Here is a 27,275-nt window from a genome sequence, read left to right as displayed (position 1 = left end):
GGCGGAGAAGAACGGGCAACGCAGTAAACCTTCCATTACGTGTAACCTAGGACAACACGCGCTTGGTCACGCGCGAATCACTTGTATCTGAGTAATTTGAAGTTTTGGTATTAAAACGAAAGCTTTTGTTGTCTCGTGAGTGGCGTTGTGTCGACAGAGAAAAGACTGTTGCGACCTGAGTGCGAACCTGCGCCAGAATTAAGAAATCATCTGACCGGGCCGAGGCACAAGGGCGCTATATATACTACCGCATGCCTCGTGTAAAACTGCAACACACTATCGCGCTGTGCAGCGAACATCGTCGTCTCCCTGAACTTCAGTCGCGCCGCCCTCTCACTTAACCTAGTTACACACGCCATACACGTAAGTTACCTGGGCGAGTGCAGGCGAGATACGCAGGCGCCGACGCGTCTAGTGCCTCAACAACTGCAACAGCAATAACACTCATGCTTTCACATTTCTCCGGTGTAGGCTCTGCAGTGCTCTCAACGGGCTTATTAATACTTAGCGCTGCTCGCCTTTCTCCATTCCTTTCTTAATGTGGGTCACGTGTCTTCCGAGGGAAAAGGCTAGTCAATGCACGCCTTTCATTTCGCTACGGGGCTTAAAGCCAGGGGATCTGAGAAGTCTGAACTATCCCCCCCGCCCCCCCCCCCCCCCCCCCCCCCCCCTCGAGCTCGAATGTATAAGAACTGCATGATTACGAGGCAGGCTGTCATATTTTATTGTTTTCTATGGTTGTCAGAACATTTCTTTTTTGTTTCGGCAATTTCGCATTGAGTTTTATAATAACCATTAACGTATTTTCTATAACCCGAGACAGAAAAGAATAATTTTGTATAAGACGATGCGCGAAGCAGGCCACCAGCCACTTTCTCTCTCTCTCTCCTTTAATTCTTGTTCCACCTATGCTCGAATCACATAGAGGTCTCCCTCCAGCGGCGCCAGGCTTTAAGCACTGCTTTTAAGTCCAGTGTTGGCAAGTAAAATACGAATAATAATAATTTATTTCGACACATGGCCTCGAGACAGCACTTCGTGATGGCGTGCTTATTATTTCGGGCAAGCTGGTCCACAAATACTCGGAGCTTTCTAAAAAAATCTACCGTAACTGTTCTCTCACGACGTGGTTGAGGTTTCCACCTAGTAGAGAGACAATAACTACGCCTACGCTTTCGGCCAAAATCATTTTCGTATGTATATGGATTGTGTTTGAAATGGCAGCAATGGCTGCAGGTAGTCCGCGCATGCAATAATTAGTGACTAAGCAGGAATATATACCGCAGCAATGATGCAATATCCAGAACTTCGGCTCCTCGAGGACGCGGGTTTGATCCTGACCGCGGCGGCGGCGTATTAATGGAGGCAGAACGCAAGGCGCCTGTGCCTAGTAAATTATTCTTATATGAAATGAATACAAGCGCACAAAACACGCACACAAGAAAGGAAAACACACAGGACAGGTGTGTTTCGCGCGCTTGTATTCATTTCAAAATAAGCTATGCACCATCTAGCCCAAACAGAAGTTTTGTTAAATTATTCTTATATGGTTGAAATTATTCCGGAGCCATCCACTGCGGCCTACCTCATAGCTTGTGCCACTTTTAGACGTTAAACCTCACATATGCATAGAGCCCAATGAGGAATAGCGATTGTCTTTTATTGAACAGGGTTTCATCATCATCATCATCATCAGCCTGACTATACCCACTGCAGGGCGAAGGCCTCTCCCATATTTCTCCACTTAACCCGGTTCCGTGCTAGCTGCATCCACTTGACCCCCGCGAACTTCTTAACCTCATCCACCCACCTAACTTTCTGCCGCCCCCTGCTACGCTTTCCTTCTCTTTGAATCCAGTTTGTTACCCTAAGCGACCATTTGTTATCCTTTCTTCGCACTACATGTCCTGCCCATGCCCATTTCTTCTTCTTAATTTCCACTAGAATGTCGGTAACTTGAGGTATTTCTCTGACCCACTCTGCACGCTTCCTATCTCCTAATGTTACCGCTACCATTTTTCGTTCCATAGCCCTCTGGGTTGTCCTCAACTTAAGTAGAACTCTCTTGGTTAGCCTCCACGTTTCAGTGTTTAGCCGATCCCAGACAAACGAATGGCAATAGCAGTGCGATTAGTCAAAGCATGATCAACACTGTCTCTTGCTGGGCTAGTTGATGTGGCATTGTGTTTAAGCGCTGTTCTTTTCCTTTGCTTAGTCAAAGCACGTATACAAAGCGACCGACCATCCCTTATAGATTGTTTCGAGGCTTGCAGTGATAAGATAGATACTAAAAATGACCGCGAACGGCCAATGCCGTGGCGGTGGCCTGCACTTTCTGCTACCTAACGATTTGCAACGCGAAGCGATGCAAGTACCGCATATAGCCTGCACCCATTTTTTGTCTTCCTCTGCCCGTGTATTTACGTAAGAGACACATGATAAATGGAAAGCAAAGCCGGGTTTCATTTCTGGAGCACCGGTCCCATGTTTCGCCATCTCCTTGAACCTCGCCTCACTCCTACGCCAACCGCCGCCTACTTCAAATAAATAAAAAAAAAAAAAAAAAAAAGAAAGTAAAAGCATCTACAAAGGAAGACGCAAAATAGGCAGTCGATTTCAAAATTAATCGTGTTCTTTACTGCATCACAGTGAACAGTTGCGTCAGAAAGCGGCTGTATGCCAGTCGCGTTGATACATCTGGGATCACTTTCAAACGTGCAGCCTGCGGAAAATGACGCTCTCTTTATCGACAGTCAGAACAATGCGCGTAACAGTCCCGATTCCTGCTGCGATGATTGCTTAAGTCGCGATGTCTGATGGCGCATTCGGCGAATGGATGACATTTTAATATCCCGCAACCGCCTTAATTTACGTCACTGGGTCAAGACTCTGTGCCTTCGGCAGCTGCTCCTCAAGCAAACGTGATTTTTGCACACTGACTGGGGCGAAGTATCTGCTCTCCGCTATGACCTCTATAAATTGTTTGTCTTTCGTCTCGATTTTAGTTATCACGTGAAACATGTAGCAAGGACTCTGACTTTCTTCTTTTTTTTTCCGCCGAGTATATCTGGCAAGCAGACGGATTTGGTGAGGGTGACTGGAATGCCACCTATACAAAAATGTCGTTAGCGAGCTCATATCACTGCTTGGAAATTGGCGATATAGCAGTACGCGAACGACGAAGGAAGGGCGCTCTTTGCTTTCTTCTGAATATTCAAGGGCTTCGGTGGAAGGTGACCAATGGGTTTATCCTCTGGGACGGTCACTTTCTCTCCAATAGAAATGGCGTTACGCTGGATGGTGGAACTCAGCAAGTAGCTAGGCTGCCATGTTTCATTCGTAATGTCTGCCAAATAATTTCTAGTGCAACAGAGCAACGGCACGAGGCCAGAGGACAAGAAAGGATGAGACACAACGCTGCCTTTCCCTTCTCTGTTCTGGTCCCTTCTCCTCTTTTCGTCTCCTCTGGGTCCCTCTGGTCCCTTGTCCTCTGGCCTCGTACCTTTGCGCTGTTACATTAGAAATCATGACTGACCAGCGCGCCCATCAAGTCTTGTTGTCAAAATAAGATGATTTCGAGCAAATTAATAGGAGGAGCTTAAGCCTAAAGCGACCACCTACCAACCGCCTCAGGTTGTACGTGTTCCGTGTCGAAATGCACGGCGCAGTATTCGAAGTAAGCTCAGCATTGGGAGGCGGGCTGCGATATAAAATTGGGTTGGAGCTGCCATTCTACACCTGGAGCATGTATACTGACTTGCTGCCTGTGACTTCTTGTTCTCTTGCCTCTATGCCTCTATGGAGCGCGTTCCGTGTTGGGCAACAGGTCTTCAACTGCGATTCGCAGGGTCGCTTAAAACATTTATCAGTTAAGTGTTGACCATACGAGTACGTCTGCATAGTGTGTTTTGATTCCGTAAAACCTGCTTAAGTGAGAACTGCAACGTGCAATGAGGGGCTTCTAGCGAGAAAATAAATTCCTGCGAAAATACCCTTCGAGTAATGTGATTTGTTCAGTTCCACAACAAGCTAACGGGTGTGGGTAGGTAAGCGTTTTAACTATTACCACGAAAAGGGCCTACTCCACTTTTACGTTAACCAGATTAGACGATCCTCGGTCGCACTTCTAGCTGTCTGCGAATTCGGCCCCGGTGTTTTGCAATCTAGTCACTACAGTTGGACGAAATAGAGGCAGAGCTCGGGCGTTCAGTCGCTCTTGGCTTCTTCGGCAGACTTGTACAGATTTTTTTTAGTTGCGTCGGTCGCCTGCGCTTCTGCGGAAAAATTTCGCCATGGTTTTCATCATGCTGCCGTAGTCGGATAAATTTTCGAGACACGTTTAAGCTCACGTAACGGCTTAAGGAAAACGGCACGAACGACAGGAGAGAGGCGCCCGTGATCTTTCATTTAAGTCCTGCGCCCAGTCGTCTTCACGAAATTGTGGACGGTATTTCACATCCACGGCTCCTAAAGGTGTAACGAAAAGAAAGTTTAATTGCCTTTGTTTCTGAGGGGCGCGGAAAGAAAGAGGAAGAAAGGAGGAGTGGATACGTGGTGATTGCTTTAGGTAGGCACTCCATCGAGCTTCGAGAGAAAAAAAGAAAGGAGGTGAAATAAGGAGCAGAGCGAAATAAGTGCCGTTATGATCGAGCAGTGCGTGACACATGTACGTCACGGGTACGGGTAGTTCAAACTCGCGCTCGGGACGGACCGTGGTGTTGCGGTCGTCGCAGCACGCCGCATGCGTGTATGATGCAGAGTCCCCGAGGGCGATATGTAGAAGCGAGCATTGCAAAGCTCGTGATCGATTTTTAAGCATGCAGTGATTTTAGCGTCCATACCCAACAGGCTCGGACGAACATCGTTGAGTCTTACGGAGAACAAGACGCCGGACTTCGCGATGAGCACAACGCCGAACTTATCCGAAACACTCCGAACTTTCCGTCCTGCTGAGTGTGTGTGTGTGTGTGTGTGTGTGTGTGTGTGTGTGTGTGTGTGTGTGTGTGTGTGTGTGTGTGTGTGTGTGTGTGTGTGTGTGTGTGTGTGTGTGTGTGTGTGTGTGTGTGTGTGTGTGTGTGTGTGTGTGTGTGTGTGTGTGTGTGTGTGTGTGTGTGTGTGTGTGTGTGTGTGTGTGTGTGTGTGTGTTTAAGGGGGGGGGGGGCAATCATGTGATTTCACAGTGCAGACGCCAACCATTATCTACGCAAATAAGTTAGCTTCACTTACCGCTGCCCTATATCTCTCGTTAATCGCCTTGGCATATCGCGGCACTCGTTTAATTTTAGGCTTTCGCGCCTTGCTTTGTAAACCGTCATTTTGATCACTTTTCATCTGTGGTTTGTGCGCCGTGAATGTTGCCGAGCGCTGAAAAATAGCCAGGACGCAGTAACTCTATCACTTCTTCAATCTGCCCTAGACTGCGCTGCGCTGTTCCGGCAATGTATTTCACAATTACTGGTACCAGGATTCGAAGCCGGCCGCGGCGGCCGCTTTTTATTGGGGGAGAAATTATAAACCTGTGTCCGTGTACCGGGCAGTGTCAGTGCAAGTTGAAGATCGTCGAGTGGTGAAAAAAATTCTGGAACCCTTCACTTCGCCACGTTTTTTTTTTTCTCTTCGCTCACCTTCCTCCCTCAGGCGTCGACCTAGAAGTGAGACTGTTACTGCGACGTTCATTTATTCCAAACCTTTTTTTCACGACGATGAGATTGGTGATGTAATCGGCAGTGCGAAAGAGGAGTGCAGCGGAGGAGTAAAGAACACACGCGGAGCACAGGAGAAGATGAAAGTCTCGCGATGAGGAAATAGAAGGAGCACGGCAGCGGAACCTCGAGAAGGGCGCAAAAGGACGGTAAGGTGTAAGCATGAGGAGGGAAGCGGCAAAAAAGGGTACGTTAAGGCGAGGTGAAAGAGAAAAATGGAAGATGAAGGTGAAGGCAGGGTAAGGCGAAAGGGCGGAATCGGTCAGGTTCTTTCCGTGGCTGTAGCTACTCGCACTCCGGCCAGGCAGAGGCGCGCCGCCGATTCCGAAGTGAAGCCCCACCCCCGTTTTTCTTTGCGTGTTCCGTTGTAACACTTCAAAATCTGAGCTCAAAATTTGCACTACCGAATGTCTGAATTCCCAGATATGTTTTTTTAAGGTTTCAGCTACGATATTGTTATTTCGAATAAGAGAAATTGACTAAAACGGTCCTTGGAATGTCTTTTCTGATGTTAATATTTCACTGAATAACGAGTAGATTGGTATTATTTATTTATGTATTTTATTTTACTATACTGTCCGTCCCAATTGAGACTGTTATAGTTGTTGGTTGATAGGCAGGAGAAGCAGAAAAGTACACGTGAGCTGATACAGCCACTCATATATATTTAGAGCAAATGAAAATAGAGACCTCGCAACTATTTATACGAAATAAATAAGATAATAAACGCGGCAACACATATAGTAAACTAAGTGTTAATTAATTTATAACACTGCTATCACGGCAAACTCTGCAAGCTTTTTCATTTCATGCTAGGAAGTTACCAACTTCTCTAGAGACTTCTATTCGCGTATTGCCTGCAGGAAAACGAAAAGCGATATATATATTTTTGGCGCAAGTGTAATCTTCAAGCATAAATTCGAGCTTATGGCGTGTTCCCCTCGAACAGTTAAAAGTGACATATGCAGCTCAAAAGCTCTGTGAATTAGCAAGTATAAGTGCTTGAGTCTGTGCAAAGTTGCGCTGCTTGCTAGCGTAGCCAGGTTTCCTCGGATAAGAAATTCTGTGGGCGTTCTGTGCTCTGGTATACATATACTGAGGAAATATGACACTCAGACGTGTCATACGGCTTTAGGTAGCGACAGAGTGAAAACTTTCCAACTGGTTGGAACTGCGTCGCTCTCACCCCTCGAGCCGACGCTACAGCTGAAAACAGGTTTTTACGTCGCCGCGAAAGAAGTTTGAAACATTCTGAGCCTTAAACGCCAGCAGCTTGGTTTCGGGAGACGCGCTTAGAGAAGCCTGTTCATTGCTTCTTTTTTTATTTATGCACGTTGGCTTTTGGCCTTAGTGTTGCTAAATAACAGCCTCTAGGTGTTTCTTTTCCGTTATTGTTTGCAGAATGATATTTCCGATATTTTTAGAGAAGTTAAGCTTATCTGCCCTTCGCAGCGTCTCTTTTTTAAAGTGCATTCGTTCACGGCATATTACCTTTTGTGCACTGATAAGGACACAGAGTGGCAGTGTTAAATTGAATAGCCTCATTTCTTGTCAAGTGACTCCTCCCTGAGAGCTAAGCTCAGTGGTTTCCTTTGAAAGACATTAAGTAACATGATCGCCGTGCAAGCAGGCGCATGCGTAATGAATGCTAAGGTGCAGCTATTTACAATACCACCGCTTGGGCGCTGTGAGATAATAATGTGTGTGTCACCGCAGGGCGTCCAGCAACCTGGCACAGGACATCTCGGACGGCGCACGATCCGACTCGTCCTCGTCTGGAGGCCAGGCGGGCGGGACGAGTGACTCACCGCCTCCTCCACCCACGACAGATGGCGCTAGGCGCCGACCGCCCCCGAGCGCCGCCGGTGCTGCCCCCACTGGAGGGAGGCGGCGGCGCAGCGCCCTCTCGGCCAGGGAGCGCAATCTGCGGCGTCTCGAGAGCAACGAGCGAGAGCGCATGCGCATGCATTCGCTTAACGACGCTTTCCAGGTTCGTGGAGGGGAAAATTAAGTTTTTGAGAGCTAACTTGTGCCCTGAGATTTCTGAATAGTTCTGGGAAGGAGTTTATAAACGTAATTTTTCTTATCTGATATATAAGAGCACCAAAAAAAAACAATATATCCGCAGATCTCCCCTCAGCAGGTTTCTCATTCTTTCCCCTTAAATATTGTCGAAAATGCACTGGGTTTATATTGCGTTAGAGGCTTCAAATTGATATCAATATGTTGATAAATTAATAGTAGAAAATCGCTTTATTTGAGAGGAGAAATCAATTCCTCAAAATGAGTTTTACCTGCCACTTCAAACCGAACTGATCTCGTGGGCGAGAATATTGAAGCTAGCCAGGCGCTACTGGAGTGGACCAGGGAAGGAGTTACATGAAAGTAATTTAAAAACGCTGCACATTAGTTTTCTCTGTCAGTTATAATTACTCATTGTACGCGCATAAGAAACTTCAGAAGAAAACTTTTTGCTACCGTTCGGGAGCTTAGACCATTTCCATCAATATGTTTTTAAAAGTTTTGCAGAATATTCCACTGTTTCTTCACAATTACTTTCAAAAATGCACCACGCTGACTCTCTGGGCTAGTTTAATTAATCGTGCGAGCGCAAAAAAAAAAGCTTAAAACGAACTTTTGCTGCACATGTAAAGCTTATACCGTTCTTCATTAGCATCCGCACATAATTACCTCAGCAGTGTTCCTTAGTTGCATCACAGTTAAGTGTCCCAGGTTTCTGGACTTACTAACGCCAGGAACTTCCTTGCGTAAGTGAGACCAAATATTCCAGGAATGATAGTTATGGTAAGGGAAAGTAGTGGAAATGGTAGAGGTGCGTGATTACAGAAAATTGCTCTGAGTCTTCTCTGATCTCCGGAAACTTGCAACAAAGAGCTGTGTCACACAATATGAAATTCAGTTGGTTTATGGAGTTCAGCGTCCTCGAGCGGGTTAGGTTCAATTCAGAGAGTTTAACGTCCTAAAACGATTAAGCCTATGAGGTACGATCACCTACTGTTCTTTAATGTGCACTAGTGGGGCGAATAGGTGGCGATAAACGCACAAGAGAAAGGCGCAGGCTCTCGCGCTGCTACGGGTTAGTCAGCACGTGGGGCTGCTGAGAAGTCGATGCATGCCGTGCATACAAGGAAACACAATGTGTGCGAGATTTGCAAGATTTCCGTTTTGAATTATTACTGCATTCATAAAAGTTTAGGCAAGGAAGCATAGCTTGAAAAGACTGCTGTGCGCCGAGGTGTAGCGCGGTGCGTAAAAAATGTCGTAATTTGCATTTAACACCACTCATCCTTCGGCCTCTGCAGGCATTGCGCGAAGTGATTCCTCATGTGGCCATGGAGCGCAAGCTGTCCAAGATCGAGACACTCACGCTGGCCAAGAACTACATCATGGCGCTCACAAACGTCATCTGCGACATCCGCGGCGACCCCAAGCCATATCAGTTCTGTCCCGCCGAGCTGCCGCTGCACGACGAAGACGAAGACGACCTCGACGAAGACGACCTCAAGGAGGACGACCTATCGGTCAGCGACGGAGGCGCCCCCTGAAGCGCTTCAGCCGCGCGCCACCAAGTCATCAAAGCTGAGACTGTGCCACCAAGACAAGCCGAGCCAAGTTGCGTTACGTGACGGCCCTGTCGGCCCACTCAACCGGGGACGCAAAAGAGGCTCGTCTTGGCCGACGGGGGCTTGAAAGTGTCACTCTTCTCGTAGGCAAAACTTGCTATGCATCATTCCGCCGCCATGTGGCAGCAGCTGTCACCGGTAGAGGGCAGTGTGCGCACGAGGCGATCGCGACGCCATCTTGTTTCACTGGGCGGCAAACTCTGGAAACACCCCACTCACTCGATTTGGGCGACTCTTGTAACAGACGCGGTGGGTCTAGACTTTGGGAACCATCCGGACTGTCACTCACAGCTGTTAGTCATGTGAAGCGTGCATGAGCGTTTTGGAACGGCATTCCGTTTGTCCCGCAAGCGGAGGTTCGTTCGCACTGCTTGGAATGAGCCAAATCGATGTTGTGCCGTTCCACGAGTTCTTGTCGCGGCGCGTTTCGGAGAAGTACTGTGTGATTGTGGTTCGCCCGCGCAAGTGCAAGTTTAGCGTAAAAACTTGTCGGAAAGAACGTTCGTTATTTATCTACGTGCTACTGAATGAACTTTTCCGCACCAGGTGTTAAATCGCGAAATTTTGCTCTGACTTTAGGGTGTAGTGGTCGCGTAGGTATGGTGGTGTCTGCAGTCTTTTATTTTCTTGTTGTCGGCTGACCTCGTCGGTCAAATGGTGCACTAAACTCATGGATGCTGATTGCGGTACGCCAATCCATCTTCACAACAAATGCCGGTGCATGGGGAGTGTGATCCCGCGTTTTTGTTACCGGCGTAAGTGTATTTATTGCATTGTGGACTGGCTGTGCAAGTGGGAATTGTAGACAGCGCCGAGGGAGCATATCCTGTGGTGATTTTTTATGAAACAAAGGTCGGGGTCTAGAGTTAAACCAATTAGCTTCTTGCTACAGGTAGTTGCTGCAGGCAAATATTGTTATTTTTGTTCTTGGCTGTCAGATTTTTGCATTTCCAGCGAACGGTCATCTTTTAGCATCCAGCAGGCTTAGCAGGGTGTACATAGTCTTTCTATATATTGAGTGAAAGCAGCTAGTATCATGTCACATCCGCGCTAGCTGCATTAAGTCCGAGGTTATTCCTACGTCAACGAATGTATCCAATGGGTCGAAGCTCAGTGGGCTGAAGTAACAACAAGATCGAATGCATTGAACAAGCTGATATGTACTACACGCTAGATTGTACAACATGGTTACCCTCTTTCTTGAATTTCTTGATGGTATACTTGTTTACAATTTTCCATCACATGCTGTCACTGGAATATAGGTGTGCCAACTAACGTAGTACTTATTGGTGATAAGCACGATGAAGCTAATGGATGGTCCCTGTTTATTTTTTCCTTGAAATTCGTAAATGAGTGGCAACGTTGCATATTTCTTGTTGTTTTAGTTTTTAACAAAGCTGCCTGAACAATCAAAACGAAGCGTTTGCACAATTTCTGGAGCTTGGGTCCAAAAGTAGCCGTAGAAGTTTTGCAGTCCCTGCCTGGTATGTCGGCTTGTGGACGTCAGGCCATCAGCAAAACATCGACGAAGCGCGCAGGAATTGTTGGCAACGTCTTCTCTCTATTGTGCACTTTAAACCCACTCTCCATCGCAGGAAGACCAGTGTGAATGGACTGAGCAAAAGCTGTCGTTTCTTTGTGCTCGGTCGTCCATCGGGACCTTCGGGGATGAGGGAAGATTTTATTTTTCTACTTGACATAAGACGTATTGTACAGTTAGCTCGTTTTGTCATTGTGCGAGAGATGAGCTTTGTGAGAATCCTGATGCACTAAGCGAGTGATGTAGCATCACGAACGAGAACTTCGTTTTTCACTCTTTTTGTTTGTTTGATTTTTTTTTCTCTCTTGAATTCCCAATTTCTTCCTCCCCGCTACTTGGGAACTTTACTTTTGAGAGTTGCTTTGACAATGACTGCTCTGTTGTGGAAGGCTCTCTTGCCTCCGTCAACGCCATTTTATTGCCAAGCTCGGTTGAAGAGCCATGTGACGCTTTTGCAGATGTGCTGTTGTACGCCTTTGCGGGGTGTTTCCAGAGGCCGACAGAAACAAATATAAAGAACGCGCAGTGCACATTTCTTTCTAGTGACGCGTATCCCACGTACCAATTTGAGGACAGAGAGAATAGAGGTTTTAAATTACGCCAACGTAGCGCTCCAAGTAGATCCCGTCGCTTTCCCAATGTCGACTTGTGATGTCATTGGCAGCCAAACGGCTATTGGTGAGCGCATCACTGACTTATTCGTTGACCCTGTGTCACTGAGCTCTGGTGGAAGTAAAAGCCAATGTTTGGTACACCGTTTCTCGCTTCGATTGCTGAGAGAGGGAAATGTTCTTTGGTGTTCCTTCTGAGACTGCAGCAACGTGAACAGTTGTCCCTGTGAAGGTATACTCCTACGAGCATCACACTGTTCCTTTCAAAGGTCTGTTTTCTCACACAAAAAAGGAAGAAGGGCTAGTGACTGCTAGACAATTTTTAACCAGGATAAAAGCCGCCATCTTGGCCATTTGGCTTATGTCGATTCTGAACAGTTGCACTTGTGAGAAGTGGCTGTCCTCTGGAGGAAGCGCAATGCGTCGGCGATTTTTGATTACGTCACGTTAGAAGACATGTGCACTGTGGGTTCGCTGCTGCCGTAGCTGTTCGCACTCAGTGGCCAGCTCTCGTTTTTTTCTCTTTTATTTTTTTCTCTGGGGAACGCCGAAGCATCGTCTTTGCGATACTGCTGACGTAACCAGTCTCGCCTGCGAGAGAGCCAGAAGAGCCACGGGCTGACTGACAGTTGGCGCCACCTGAGAGCGTACGCGGCACATGTGCATTCGTGGCGTCCCCGGAAGTGACGTGTGCGATGTACTGCGTGTAGTTAGTTCCTGTGGTCTCGAAAGCATTTTCCCGCTCTTTTTTTTTTCTTTCTTTTTGCCACGCGTGTGCGTGGAGTGCTCGTGCGTCTTTAGGTGCGTCCTGTCAACGTGAGTGTTGTGTATATCGTGTGAAAGCTGTGACTATGCAAGTTTAGCGCTGCTGTTGCTGCTGATAATGCTCTCTTCCTTTCCCACTTCTGCATACCTGGCCTCCGGTCACTCATCCATCGTTGCTTATGCACTTGCCACTGCGCCATCGAAGGGGGAACCCTGCTGTACCAGTTTTGGTGGGTTGTTGCAGCAACGTCTTTCGCTAAACCTCGTACAGTACCGCCCAGCTATTGTCGAACGTAGGTGCTCTCCCAAGCTTGCCCATATCCGACACAGCTGGGTGGCTCAAGGCGCAGCACGTACTCGCCGTCTCAACACTTTTCTCGGCGAGCACGTTCCAAGCTGTTCGCTGACAGATGCTAGAAGGAATTACGTGGATTCTTTATACCGCCTCTGGGTACACGAAACCCGTTACTGGAATGCTAGACATGGTAGTGTGTTTCATCTCTGCCGAGACAGGAAGAAGGGCTTAACACCAGCGCTCAAGTTGCGGCTTGATGCATTAGAAATTGGCTTGAATGCAGTGTTATCTTATGCAGCCCGATAATTTCTGAACTGCGATTCTTCTTGTGGATTGCTGTAGTTTGCAAATAAGAAAAAAAGTGAGGGGTATTTACTGCATTCACGTCAGCATTCAAGTTGAGCCGAACGTTGATGCGGCTGTTCCCGTGTCGTGTCTTGTGCCATCTAGGTGTTGTCTCAACCATCACATAGCAGCGCCCACCCCAAGCTAAACGGCATGCTCCTGCCGATAAGCGATGTCCAGCTCCGACTTCCCCCGACGTCAGCTCCATTCCTTATCACCTGAGGAAACCAAAAGAGTACCTGCTATGCCTGTGTGCGTGCTCCGCCATCTGGTGGTGTGTGTTACTTACAACTAGCTCGCGCAACCCCGTATATCCTCATACCTTTCGTGTTCTCGGGCTAACAAGTTGCTTGCTCAGTGTAGCCATAGTAAACAGTTCAAGATTCGCCGTAACGTCTACAGAACTCGCCGACCCCCAGTGATCTACGTCAAGAAGCAGACAAATATTTTTCCTTCTCGCTTGCGGAGCGCTGTCGCCTAGCGCCCCCTATTCGTTCGCGCATGTACTGCGCTATGCGCGCGGACAAGTACTCATGGGATGCAGTAGACGTTTAGACTGGCAACCTGTAAAACCTTCAGACTAAAATAGAACCTGTATTTCGCGGCCAATGTTACCCTACTTGTGCGAGCTGTTTCCTGAGCGGTGTTTTTTGGCTAAGGACACTGTTCCGCTCCTTCTCGATTCGTTCAATTCATTGCTAGGCCAGTGACTTCAGAATTAGCACAAGACTGCTACTGCGGCTTGACTGACCCTCAAGCAGTAAAGGCGTTAAGTTTTTTTTGTGCGTTTGTGTTTGTTTTCTTTTTTGTTTTTTGAATTTCGAAGCATTCCATTCCTCTGCGCAATGATGCGAGGGCCGACTCAGGAAAAACGTTAGTGTGGAAACATCGAGACAGAGCAGTGATGAGTGCATTTTCAGATTCAGGGAAAGTCGGGATGAGGAGAAAATATTTGCTCAGTTTTTAAATTGTTAAACATTTACCGCCTCTCAGCGACACGGGAAGTGGACTGAGGCGATGGGCGGGGCGTTCGTGCACAAACTCCAGATGTAACAACTAGTGACAAACTTACTCACTCCTACGGTGGCTGAGACAGCGGGTCAAAATCACTATTATTCTCGACAGCGTAGGCTGTGAAACGCGAACTGTTTCCTGGACGGAGTACCGTGGGCAAACTGGCGCAGGGCAAATTCTTCGATCATATCGATTCATTGAACAAGAGCTAAATCGCTTAGTGAGTATTTCAGCCAGGGAATCGATTTTCACCGGGGTGCGAAGCGATAGAGTAGCGTCCATATTCGGCAACGCATTGATTTCTCAATACCTTTATGTAGTTTGAAAATTCCGAGGACTCTTTGATTACATTTTGGTTGCGGTGTTATTTCAGTTTCCAAGTATCATTCCTCACGTCACCACTAGGGGTCATTGCGAAAAATAAATAACCTTGTTTTGCACAGTAAGTGCGACCAGAATGCGAAATTGTATCGACATCCCCTAGCCATCGTTCACCAGGTAGCGCTCTTTTTAAATTATACTTCTCAAACGTATTCGGTAGATTGAAGGCTCCCGACATTGGAACACTCTTGAATTCACTTTCTCGGTTCGCTCCGAACGTCCAACAGAAGCTATGCTTCCTTGAAAGTCCATAGACACAGGTGTCGCATTGTTGCGCGGTAGCTGAAGTTCCGCTTTGTTCATAGCGAGCTTGTGACAGCTTCGAAAACACTGAAGCTGAAGCGTCCTCGGCACGAAGCCAACTCTGAAAAATAGGTTCACCCACACACAGTCCACAGCAGAAAAATAAATGAAAAAATAAAGCTACAGCCTGATATGCAAGAAAGCAGAGCTGGGTCTGGGCAATGACAAGAGAACGTACCGTAAATCAACGGACACTCATTTGTTATCTCGCAAAAAGAAAAAAAAAACAATAATACCTGATGTCCCTTGGTACTTGCTAACAAAAATCGAAATATTGTTCCAGACTACCGTGTATATTTCATCAGAGTTCATTGCAAGAGATGAATGCACATGGCGCACTTAGTGATTGATAGGACAGGAACGGTATGCGTTGACATCATAAATAATATCTCTAAGACTAGTTGCAAGACACATTTTGAATAACAAAGGGAAATAAATTCATTAAGGAAGTAATTTTTAAACATGTATGAAATTATACCAGGTGCGTTTGTATACCCCAGTTCTTTGACATTGAATTGATCGTAGGGCCAGTCCTGCAACGTAGTACTGGCTGGCTACTATTACTCTTAAAACAGAGCGCTTCCCTGATTGATTTCGGAAATGAAAATTATAGACCGGAATTTCCGAACTTGTACAACTTTTCACCGTTTTATAGATTCTTCTTGGTTTTGAGTCCAGTATTGTTAGCCATACGTGAGGAATTTGTGCACTGCTTCCGAGCACGTCATCTTTGGAATTTGCCAACTGAAACAGTTATTCTCCTATTTCCGCTGGCCATCGTATTAATGCTTGACAATTACAATGATGGAGCAAAGCTCTCAGAGGACCAAACTCTGGTACCGGGAAATGTACACAGCTTTTCGATAATCATTTTATGATTGCCAAGAAATATGTTAGGGGTTAACTAAAGTGTTTGTTAAGTCGTCCCTAGCGTGTGCCAATCATGTTTCTTTGTTCAATCACGGACTAAGTACAGGCTTAGATACTCTATAACAGTCGTGTCAGTCAAAGCAATCTTCAATCTCAATAGAGATCCCCGTAAATACATTTTTTTGTCGGTACAGATATTAATTTAAAGCCGTCTATTCATTGTTTTTATCACATTATATTTCAGTTGGACATCCAGAGGATGTCTAAAGGACGTCTTAAATGTGGACATACAGCTGTATATGCGTACTTGCTTGTAAGTGTAGTATTTATCGTTCATTGGACACTGCGTAATATTCGAGGAATAGTAGGCGACTGTTGCAAACTCCGACACTGGTTTCTGAGAACAAGCGGATTGTCGGAGGTATGAACGGCTGTGGTGGCACACACTGTGCAAGTTTTGTATATCCAGTGTGAAGGCATCTTGTCCACGTAGTTTAAATGATGACATGTTCTTCGCTTGAATGCAGCAGACCGTGGATTGATTATGTCCTGACTGGAACCTACGTTGGGAGATCTACAGTTGTCCTGGCCTAATCTATGTGGTCTTCGGGATTATTGCAGCGGTTAAGCTTTGTTCGATATCTAGGGGCAATGGGGAACTACCAGGGTACCCTAATTATCCCCTTCTTAGTCTCGACGAAACCCTAGCCTTTTTGTCCTTGATAAAGTACAGGGGAGTTTATCAATGAATCTTGCAGAGCGCGCTCTGGTAGAATCGTTTTTTCTTACCCGCCCCAATTCACTCTACAGATGTAAAGAGAGCCATATGTGACTTGCTGTTTGCCAGCTCTTCGTACAGTTGCCAGCGTGGTACGTTACCGTGCAGCCGTTTCGCTTCCTAAGGCGACGGCATATCTTCTCTCAATCATCATATCATATAATCAGCGGGAAAAACCGTTGTCTCCAAGGGACGCCGCTCGTTGCCGCTGTTTCCAGTTTCTGCAGTGCTTGCAGTCAAGAGTGTAGTTGATGTGCCCTTTCCCAACAGTTTCCCGTGCCTATAGACAAACATGCCATGATGAAATGTGTTAAAATCTGCGTTTTCGTGTATATATTGTCACTTCCATGAGAAGAAATGCAAAGATTTCACGCCAAATGCTTAAACAGCTCACTTTGAAACGATTTTATGTCCACGTCTACGTCAGACATCGCAAAAAAACAATGATTGCTTTATTGCACCGTCTACCTACAAGGGTCTTGATAGATAGTCCTGTATTCCCACACTGACTATCGCGCTTTGCCTTTTTATCAGTTTGATCAACACTGCCCTTATTGATTATGGATGCACGATGCTGGTAATGAAACACATTTTTCGCAGGTCTAACGGACATCAGTTTTACTTTCCTCTAGATGCGAGCCTACAGCCCTGCATTTCTTAGCTGGATGTATTCGTTTCAATGCATCAGTGCGGCATAGCTAGGGAAGTCCATCGCCGTAGGAAGGATAACGACGTAACGAGAAATTGTGAGGTTACGCTGCAGAACAGGAAGCTTAGCTATAGCACTTTTCTAAATATAATGCCTTGAGAGCTAAAGGAAATGTCTTTAGCTCATGGGCACTGTCGAGGTACAGCGAATAATTTCTTTTCTTGGAAAAACTGCGCCATTGATGCGAGACGAAACTGTGCGAATTTTTGTTTCGAATTTCACGGTATCACGGTCGTTGTCGCGATTGCGTACCTTCGCCCATTTTGCCACCGGATGTGTCTAGTGACGTCACTTCCAGCTGTCCCTCTGTCCACAACAAGTTCGCATGCTTTCCTCTTCTCCGTAGTGATAATCGCGCTGTGCTTGATGTCAGAGGCGAGTCGCTCTGCTCGCAGCCAATAGGCTTGTGCCACTGGTCGTTGTGTAAAGTTTTGGGAAGCGTGCTGGCTCTACTGGACGCGTCGTTGTTGTCAGTGTCACGCTGTGAATATTTCAGTCACATTGACCGTATATTCGCCAAGGTCACGAATATGGTGCCCGCAGTGTTCGACCCTGGTGTGATTTGTTGGGCGCGATTCCAGCGCAGCATTGGCTTGTCGTCAGGTCATGGATCTTTCTTACAGGCATACACCTCCAAATACCTCACCATTTCTTTTGCTAGGACTTACCTGGTAAGACGTTGAAAACTCAGCGTATACCTCAATCTTTTATTTGCTTCATTTGTTTGTACATGCATTTTTTCGTTCTGCCTTCCAAACACACCTAATCGCATGCTTATATCGAATTTTGTAGCGCATTTACTATTCCGCCATGTTATACACAAGTTCCTAAGCCCGACTCAACAATTTGGCGCCCAACGTGGTTTCGTAACCAAACCCAGGTTCGGCGCCACTTTCATAGTCACGGCGCTTAGCAAAGCTTCCACGTCAATTTTTTTCTGCTTTGGTTATAATAGTAATCGTTGGCTAGCGAAATTCAGCAGTTGCGCAAACACTCGGCAGTCTGCGCAGCCCGACAGACCGGGGTTGCAGCTTTTCAACTCGCGTAGGCAGTCGAACGCAGATAAGAAAATGCATATCCCCCCCCCCCCCCCCCTTGTTTCATGTCCTGGAGTCCACCTTTCATGCACGCAGTTCCTTCTGCTTGACAAACAATTTGCTGCGCTCGAATCGCGTCCAATGCTCGTCGCTGTTGCTGTTGCGTCACGGAATATGTGTTTCCGCCCCGGTATTTTGCTGATCCGTTGTACGCTCGTGTTCACGATACTACTCGTTCTTATGCATTTTTCGAATCACGCCTGGTCCGGGGATCTCGAAGATTCGTTACGCGAAGAAACTGCCGGTATGCTTTTCAAGCTAGCCTGCTTGCACTACAGCGCTGATATTGTCGGGCCCAGGGCTGAGCAACGAACCGTTCCCGTCGCATCGAGAGGAATCTGTGAGTGCATTATCAGTGACATTACATGTCATCTTCCGCAATGACCGCCGCTTCTAACAGGATGGTAATGCACTGCTCTTCCGCAGCGTTTGCGTCGGTACTGACATCGAAGCTAAAGTTTGTTATCTTTCTGGAATCTGGTTTTGAAGACCGTTGCAAGGCGCTTAGTAACAATGATGTGTACCGGGTTAAGAAAGTTAATCCTTGATATTTTATCGTTTATGCCCAGCATAACATCATTTTACGATCGGTTTGACCTATAGCGGTGTCGGCTTTGTAAAGAATTAAAAAAAAATGCGCCTGTCCTAATTTCATTACTCGGCGCTTAACCTGTAATATTGACTTGCGCAGTGGATGGAACGGTAGAGATAGCGATGCGGAAAATGCCGTTAATTAAACCTAACCTGCCTCAGCCTCACAGTCGGCAATTTCGCGGTACCAGGTACAGATCGGCACGCACCTATCTCAATGGCCATTTCTCTTTCATTTTACGCAGCGAAGAACTTTCGAAAGGACAGAGTTATCTGACGTCATCATGCATTAAATGTGAAAAGATTTGCTTCGGGAAGCACGGCCTAAAAAGATATTTAAATTGCACTTCTTAGCGCCTTGCTATTAAATACGAATTTGTTCTGAACGCACGATTACTGTTGGAAACACGCTTCGCAGGTAGTATATAAGCGAACGTCGCTGCGGTTCCCCGCGAACAGAGGCTTCTCGCATGTTTGGCCCTCGACTCTACGGGTTGCAATTGTTCCGCGTTTCGTGCGTGCGACATGCGCTTGTCAGTTTGGAGGTCACCCGCAGACGCCGGCACAGAAACACATGTTCTCGGGCAAGGACGGGTGAAACAACACGAAGTCGTTCGATAAGAAAGAGACAGAAGAGCAGCAAAGCGCACTGCGACCGCGGTGCAGGTGTTTCGCTGCTCCCGCCATATTCTTCTCTCTCTCTCTCTCTCTCTCTCTCTCTCTCTCTCTCTCTCTCTCTCTCTCTCTCTCTCTCTCTCTCTCTCTCTCTCTCTCTCTCTCTCTCTCTCTCCCCCTCCCTCCCTCTCTCTCTCTCTCTCTCTCTCTCTTTTTCATTATTATTTTCTCACTCATATCTTTTCCACGTGGCGTGTTACATGGCTTCGGTCTAGTTCGCAGCGTCCTCCACGAGTTCGTTCACTTCTTCGAACGGTTTTCTTCTCCCGGATGGTATTTTGTTCTCTAATCCTGTATGTCACGCTGACGCGCGGGCACAGTTCATGTCGTGGCTTTCGTATCTGCCTGCAGCAGTTAATTAATGTCGCGTCTAGGACGTCTTCTATGTACACGGTTTTTCTCACTTTAGGATAAAAATGACCCTGCCGTTGCGCTTCAGTTCTTCACTCTGGGTGATCTTTCCGCACCTAGGATACCCTCCAGCTTGTAGCCCGCACTCCATAGTCTTCTCGTTTATTTATTTAGCCGAGAAGAAAACAAAACAATGAAAACGTCGGGACTCAGTTTCTCGTATTCTCTGTGTCCACCATGACGATACGATGCATAGTAATGTCGGCCGCTTCGATATCCTCTCTATAGGAAGCAACAAGGGAGCGAGCTATAGCAATCGGCTCGGTCAGTTGATTACCAAAGGGTGCGAAATTTAGACGTGACGCGGAAGTCAGGTAGGAACGTTACGTTTAATTCTAGTTAAGCGTACGTATACTGCAACGGTTTCGTGTGCATCAATGCACAAGTTCTGCAGAAGGTAACGACTCCAGGGAGTTTTAGTCTGAACTTCGCTGTATGACTCGCTTCGCTATGCCTCGCCAGCTTTTCATAGCTCTTGAAGGAAGGTTAGGGTAAATTTCGTCCCCGTGTTGCCGGAAGTCTACAATTCCGTGGATGGTACAATAACCGTACCGCGTGGCTTAGATGTAAACTCCTCGGGTTGTTTACATTCGACCAAGCCTGTGCGCTTGACTGGGAGCCGATTCCTGTGCGGTGTTCGCACTCTTACGTCCGTGTGCTTGGGTTTTTGCTGCTTGCAGTAAACAGTCTATATGAAGCTACGCAGTACAACGCCCTTTTAAACTTCGGTTCAGCTTAACTTTGTCGATAGCGTAGAGAAATAGACCTTTTAGGTGATAACGAAAAAAAAAACTGCAAAACACAAGGTGTCGACTGCTCTGCGTCTTTCCGTTCTTGAGTCTAGACATCTTTCAGACCAGTCATCGATACGAATTGCAACCTAACAGCCACCCAATCATCCCTCTGCAAAGCTAGGGACAATCTATACTAGACAATTTAGCAGCGTTTTCTTGTGTTGGTCTGAATCTCATCGCCTTTCAGAAATAGATGATAGAAAGCCTAGCTTTTCATCTGTAATTAGATGGTGTCTCCTGAGCAGCTGGATAGAACGGAATTCTATAGCAAGGCTGGAGAATAAAGGCCAGAGCTCGGTGACTCTAAAGTCCGTTGACATACGACTCGAATACGGCTCGCTGAAAGAGCGATTAGATGTTCTCTGAACGTTTTGCTTTGTTTGCTGCAGACCTGTATATAACAAGTAGAGAGAAAGCTGAAGCAACATTTTTCCCGCCCCGTTCCTCGTGACGAAAAGAAAAAAAAAAAAGGCCAAATGCTACATGACAACGCGCTTTCAACACCTTTGAACCCTTGTACCGCTTTTGTTTGCATAGAAGTCTCTTCTTTAGGCTTGCTTTAGAGCTGTTTGGGCAGTGTGACGCTGTTCTTTGGCGGCTCTATTTCGGGCGACTAAACGTACCCCATGTGCCAAAACACGTTCAGTCTGGCAACTTTGATGAGCTAGTCCTGTTTCCTATATTTTTTATTTTTTTGCGGATGGTTGCGAAAGCTTTTCGCGGGCTCTTTGCTCTTCTTTCTTTTTCTTTCCTGGAGAGACGTGTCTCAATGGCTTGGCATATTCAGACAGTGCGGTGAAAAAAAAAGAAGGGGGTGCGGTGGGGGGGGGGGGGGGGGGGGGGGAAGGGGGCTAAGCGTGATTACGAGTCGTTAAAGAACAAAAATATAACAATAATGCATTCCAGATATCACCATACTGCGCCGCATTTGCGGTCCACACAACACGCCGAAACAGTGCACGCTCAGCTGCACACAATAGCGCAAACAAAAATTTCACCGAGGACGTAATTGCATAACTCTAACAAAAAAGTGAGCATTCACTACGAGGTGGTTTGCGCTGTTGTTGTCCAGTATTGTATTGGTCTTAAGAGGCGGTACATTTTATGGCTGCACATCCTACTAGAGGTCGCCTTCAGCGCAGGACCTCATCCGTCATAGTTGACCATCGCGGCTAGAGCTGCCGGGAGTAGTAAGGTCGGTAGGAGTGGCAGGAGGTGAGGGCCATTTTAGGCTCATGTGAATGGGGTGGCGCGTTGATGGCAGAAAGGACACCGGCTTCCCTGCTCATAGTTCTGACGGAGCGATTCACGCCATCTTGTGTATTTGACTGCAACTAAACGTCTCGTTCACGACTGGCACAAGCCTGCCGCAAATTTTCAGCCTTTCGAAACCCTTGCTTTGAAATGAGGAACTTCATTTAAGAAGGTATTGTCTTCCATCGTTTCCAGTCGAACTTTTTTCAGTAGGGCGCCGAACTGACGGTTGGTGGACATTTTTGCTTTAGAGAACGTGCGCGAAATCTGGATTTCGCTGCAGCAGATTTTGAGCGTTGGAGCATCGCAATGTTTAGCCTCGTCGTTTAGGGTGGTGGTGACAATTGCACATTTTGTTTTGCGATATAATTGCGCTGACGGATTCTGTATCCCTAAAGAGCGCGTTTTCAACTATCTTGACACTGACATCGTCAAGTACATCTGCCACACATTATGCCCTTATGCCCCCACCACAGATCTGCGCAATCCTTGCAATTCAAAATGTCGTCCCCAAACGAGCAGCGGTTGTCACTACCCTATAGAAGTCCTACAGATCATGCACTCTAGTATGCGTAATACTGAAAAAAACCACTCGCGGGGCGCACAGAACCTGCGCTCTTGAGTACGTCCACGTCAGCTCATTTCCACTATGACACCCGCGCACGAGAGAGGCACGGCGCCCGCTGACAGCCGGATAAGGTCTGTGCGTGCTTGACTCGACTCTCCGAGCTGCACTGTGTTACTCTCGAGACCTTGTTGACCGCTAGTTTCCGCGTGTTTTATCGAAATAGACATCACAAGGAGTGGGAAGTGAAGCACTGGCATGCTTAATTGGGGACGAGGCCTAAAGACATCGCGCATGCGCGTTAAGAGCTACCGAGGTAGAAAACTACGGTGGATGCCCAACATCTCACGAGAACAGAGCTCAGCTGTGCTGCCGACGATAGAAAGGACACCACGGCATCTTCCGACAAACGCGCTTTGTTTTGCAGGGAACACGCTCGTTTACGAACCTTCAAGAAAGAGGGGGCTGCGTCCGGTGCCCAACCCTGGACCACGTGTGTGTGTCATTGCGCTGCGGACACGGTCCGAGCTTTGCGAGAAGAGGTGTTGCATATACGCCGTATCTGTACGTGCCGTCGATTGCGTTGGCCTAGGGACGATCTGCGTACGTGTTGAGTTTCGCGTTATTGCCTTTCTTTATTCTAATTTTGTTGTTTCGCCCCGTGCGAGTGTGGTATAGGTTGCGCTCATGTGTGCGTGCGCTTGCGTGCTAGCTGTTGGTGTTGATTGTTTTTTGTTGTCTGTTTGCTTACCTTGTTTGTTTGATTGTTTGTTTTTATATACATACGCATTTTATTACACGTTCACGAGAGAAATGAACACATGTCACATCCCCGCCCTCCCCACAATCGTTTGCCCACTTCACACACACAAAAAAAAACGAAAGTAGAAAGGCGCGCGAGAAAAAAACATTACAAGAAAAAGCACGAAAAAAATTACAAAACACTTGAAACGACGAGAAACACAGAAGACGACAAACATTTGTTGATATGACGCAACCGCAGAGAGTAATATATATATTTTCTATGGGTCTGTCCCATTTGTTGACATATATTTCTATAGTGGTGAGACGGCGTTCGTTCCTCATCGTACCGGTATAGTGTATATTATATATAATTATATATATACATATATCTATACATGGATATATATATATACACACACATCTACCTATATACAGGATGCCGCATATGGACATGAAAAAAAGACGTGTTGTTCCGGTTTCTTGGAAGATATTCGCTGTTGTGAAATAAAAATGTTTCGAAGCTCCGCTTGCTTTTTTACTGTGTGCGATCGTTTGAACATAAGCTAAGTTTCGCGCAACCTTCCTTTTCCTTGTTATATATATATGAAGGAAACAAGCCAACAGTCGGCGAGCCAAGGAAAGCATTGGGGATTGTACTTTGTCTTTTTTTTTAATTTTTACTTCGATAATCACATAAATTAGTAATGTAATCTGTTTAGGGGAAAGAGAATTAAACACAAAGTAGAAGAAAAAACAACGTGCCGATGGTGGGAACCATATATATATATATATATATATATATATATATATATATATATATATATATATATATATATATATATATATATATATATAATACGCTTCGAAAGCAAACTGATACACGCTTAAACGCTTAACAAGGTTTTACTGGCGTTTCGACCGGGGACCAGTCTTCGTTATAGTGCAATATTTACAGATCCAGTTCAGTATTGTAAATAGGCCACTCTTATGAAGACTGATCCCCAGTCGAAACATCAGTAAATTCTTATGTTTTTAAGCGTGTGTCAGTCTGCTTTATAAGCATATAAATTCTGGTGCATAGTGCTTTCTTCTGAACTGCTGTACTATATATATAGCAGGTCTAAGAGGTCACATTGAAAAAAATTAGCATGTTTATTGAACGCTTCGATAGCACAATATCGTGCTACGATCGAGACGTTAAACAAATATATTCTGTTCAAATTTCACTCCTTCAACAAGCTAATTTTAACCAATTGCCTAGAAAACGTATGATACTCGTAATATATGTATGCATGCTGGGTGTTTTTTAGAAGGCCCAAAATTTTAAAAGAAATGTGCATGCATTTAGATTTATTTTAACCTTGGGTGTATATTGGAGGCTGCGGCGGACACCAGGTAAGAGGTAGACTTCTTCAATTAGTTCGCTAAATAAATACGTTTTACTTTACTTTTTTCATTTTCATTTTACGAGGCACATTGTTTCTTCAGAATTGGAGCTCGTGCTTCAAATAGTACTACCGAAAAAAAAATGGTAAAAATAGCGCGCTTTACAATGCGCCAAATTTCAACCCAATAGAGAGCTTCACACATTAGTATAGCGCCTGTGGCGTAGATTGTTCCACCCAGATAATTCGTCGTTCTGCTGGCATCACGTGAGAGCCAGACCGGCGAGCCGCGGTTGCTTATTCATTTCTCTTCGACCGCGACCTCGCTGATAGTCGCCGCATAAAGGTATAACAGTGTAAGAGACTACAATAAGTGGGCCGTAGATGCGATGCCGTGGTCCGTAATAGTGGCGTACAGTGGCGTAATGTGATGGTCCCAACAAAAGCCCTGGCCCACTTGAGCGGCAGTTTCTCATGAAAGCGGATGTATCTTGGTATAGCGGGTCCGTCGCTACTGCGGTACATCTTTCCCTAGATGAGGATTTCGGGAAAAGGCCCAGGGGAACCATACTTACCGTATTTGCTAGATTTAAGCACCCCCTTTTTTCACGATCGCGCTGACAAAATCCGGGAAGGGGGGGGGGGGGGGGGAGGGGGGGGGGGGGAGAGGCACACTGAATCCAAGAAAATAAAATACCCCCTCCCCCTCTACCTTCTCGCATCGATACTTTTACGAGACGAGCGCTAGGAATAATTTATTCGGCAAACAAACCTAGCAAACGTCTTCAGCGATTGCAGTTCACTCTAACTTCAAGCTGTAGCAGCCCTCTTCAAACTAATTCCGACTTCCGTTACGCATGCTAAACAGTTGATTCCAAACAAAGCAACTCGGGACCGCGATGCATGCGAAACCTTCCGAAATCGACCGAATGGCCGCCGATTCCAGGTTCACGTGACAACACATTGATAGAGAAATCGAAGTCGCTTTCAGCCAGCTTTTGGCGTTCTATGCCACCACCTGTCGTGTAGTGTCAGAACGCATGCTACATAAGAAGCTGGAAATAGCGCCCCTGGCACCGCACCACCTCAGGTGTGCAACGGTTCCGACTCGATGTGTGGGTAAGTGCGCTGGCAGCCTTGTCTACGCTCTCTTTCTTGCAAAATAGCGGTGCTAATTAGTTTGGTATGCAAATTTTCTTTCTAAATTTATTTTTGCGAAGTTGGGGGTGCTTAGAATCATGAAAATACGGTACTTGCTGGAAAAGGATGCAGGCAGAGATATTGGCTTTGGAACCCTGCAGGTTTCTACTTAGGTGGCTTCCATCACTGGCAGTCGTGGGATATACTCGGTGAAAGAGACCAAGATTAATAGCGCCCCGCCGGGGTGGCGCAGTAGTGACGGCGTTCAATTATTGTGTCCAACGATGCGGATCGAATCCCAGCCTCGGCTGCTGCTTTTTGGTGGAGAGAAAAGTAGGCGTCCGTGTGCTGTGCGATGTCAGCGCACGTTAAAGATCCCCAGGTGGTCGAAATTACTCCGTAGCCCTCCACTACGGCGTCTCTCACAGCCTGAGTCATTAAAGGGCAACTCCGGTGGTTTTTTCATAATTTTGTGTTTTTGGTTGAATTACATTCCTCGGCATGTCCTGACTCCAACACAAAAGACCGTTTTTCAAAATTCCAGTTAGAAGTATTTTTAATAAGGAAAAACAGCGAATCGAAACCGAAACTGCTTTCACGACCAGAAACAACGTCCCAGTTGATGAAATGGTGACGTCACACTCAGTATTAGAAAAACACTCGTACGGGCTTTGGAATGGGAAAATAAAGTATGAAAATCATGACGTACTGCATAAAATGCCTGAAGTAGTTCAATATAAGCCTCACAATTTCATAATCACGCGGGAAGTGGACAGTAACGCCGGTATACTGTTCGTGACATCAGAAACTCAGTATTGCCCGCAGAAATACTCAACTTAAGCCATGAAAACGGCATATTTTAAAGTCGTGTTGCGTGCGAACGGATTATCGTACGGCGCCCAAATTTTGTAGAATGCGTCAGGACGGAGAGGATAACCTACAGTAAAATTTTTACTACAATATTCGAATGTCAAAACACCTCCGGAGTTGCCCTTTAAACCCCACAAACCAAACCAAACCAAGAGTCTCTATAAACATCTTTGAAATCTTGTTGATTAAATGGGAAAATACCGGGGCCGCCTGCAGCCGCCTGTGAAGCTCATTTAGGTCATCCTCTTAATTGTTGTGCCACGCAAAAAGGCACATTGTCTATGGTAAGCCCCGTAAGCGGCTCAGATGTCGAGACACTAGTAATAGGCGCAGAATCCCCCAAAACATCCGAACGGACTTTTTGTCGGTCTGGAGTGAAAGCTTTTCCACAGCAAGTGTTCTCGAGAGGCAGATTTCCTCCTTCAGCAATAATCATGTGGAAAAGAAAACGCAGCTTCTGGAACCGGAAATGTCATTTCTGCGGCTTTATTGTGAACTGTGCTCAACGCAGCTGGTCAGGATATTCTGGACTGCGTCGTCGTTGAGCACTCTCTCATTTGACTTCGTATACCCTCTCGTTCTGTTGGCGACGCTCAGTTTGGGTGTTGCGGTACAGGCTTGGTCTCTGCGTCGATAATTATACGTTGTTTCGGCTACTCTGGTGTGCCCAAGTTACGGCGCTCGACTACTGTTCCCAAGGACGCGGGATCGAATCCCGGCCTCGGCGGCAGCTTTTCGATGGAGGCGAAAAGCAAGGCGCCCGTGTGCTGTGCGATGTCAGTGCACGTTAAA

General features: G+C 46.4%; 1 protein-coding gene across 2 annotated transcripts in view; it reads left to right on the top strand.

Annotated features, from left to right (window-relative positions):
- Window positions 1–23,612, top strand: part of LOC146189850 (uncharacterized) — a 387,936-nt gene extending 364,324 nt beyond the window's left edge. For both annotated transcript variants that reach the window (XM_084604618.1, XM_084604619.1), the window contains 2 exons: window positions 7,419–7,692; window positions 9,026–23,612. In XM_084604618.1, coding sequence (XP_084460744.1) covers window positions 7,419–7,692; window positions 9,026–9,268 — 517 coding nt within the window. In that variant the 3' untranslated portion in view covers window positions 9,269–23,612. The remainder of the gene's footprint in view (window positions 1–7,418; window positions 7,693–9,025) is intronic.
- Window positions 23,613–27,275: the final 3,663 nt, after the last annotated feature.

The sequence above is a fragment of the Amblyomma maculatum genome, chromosome 5, assembly GCF_055883805.1.
Source record: "Amblyomma maculatum isolate TAMU_Amacu chromosome 5, ASM5588380v1, whole genome shotgun sequence".
In the NCBI taxonomy this organism is placed as follows: domain Eukaryota; kingdom Metazoa; phylum Arthropoda; class Arachnida; order Ixodida; family Ixodidae; genus Amblyomma; species Amblyomma maculatum.
This window is presented reverse-complemented; position numbering and strand designations above follow the sequence as displayed.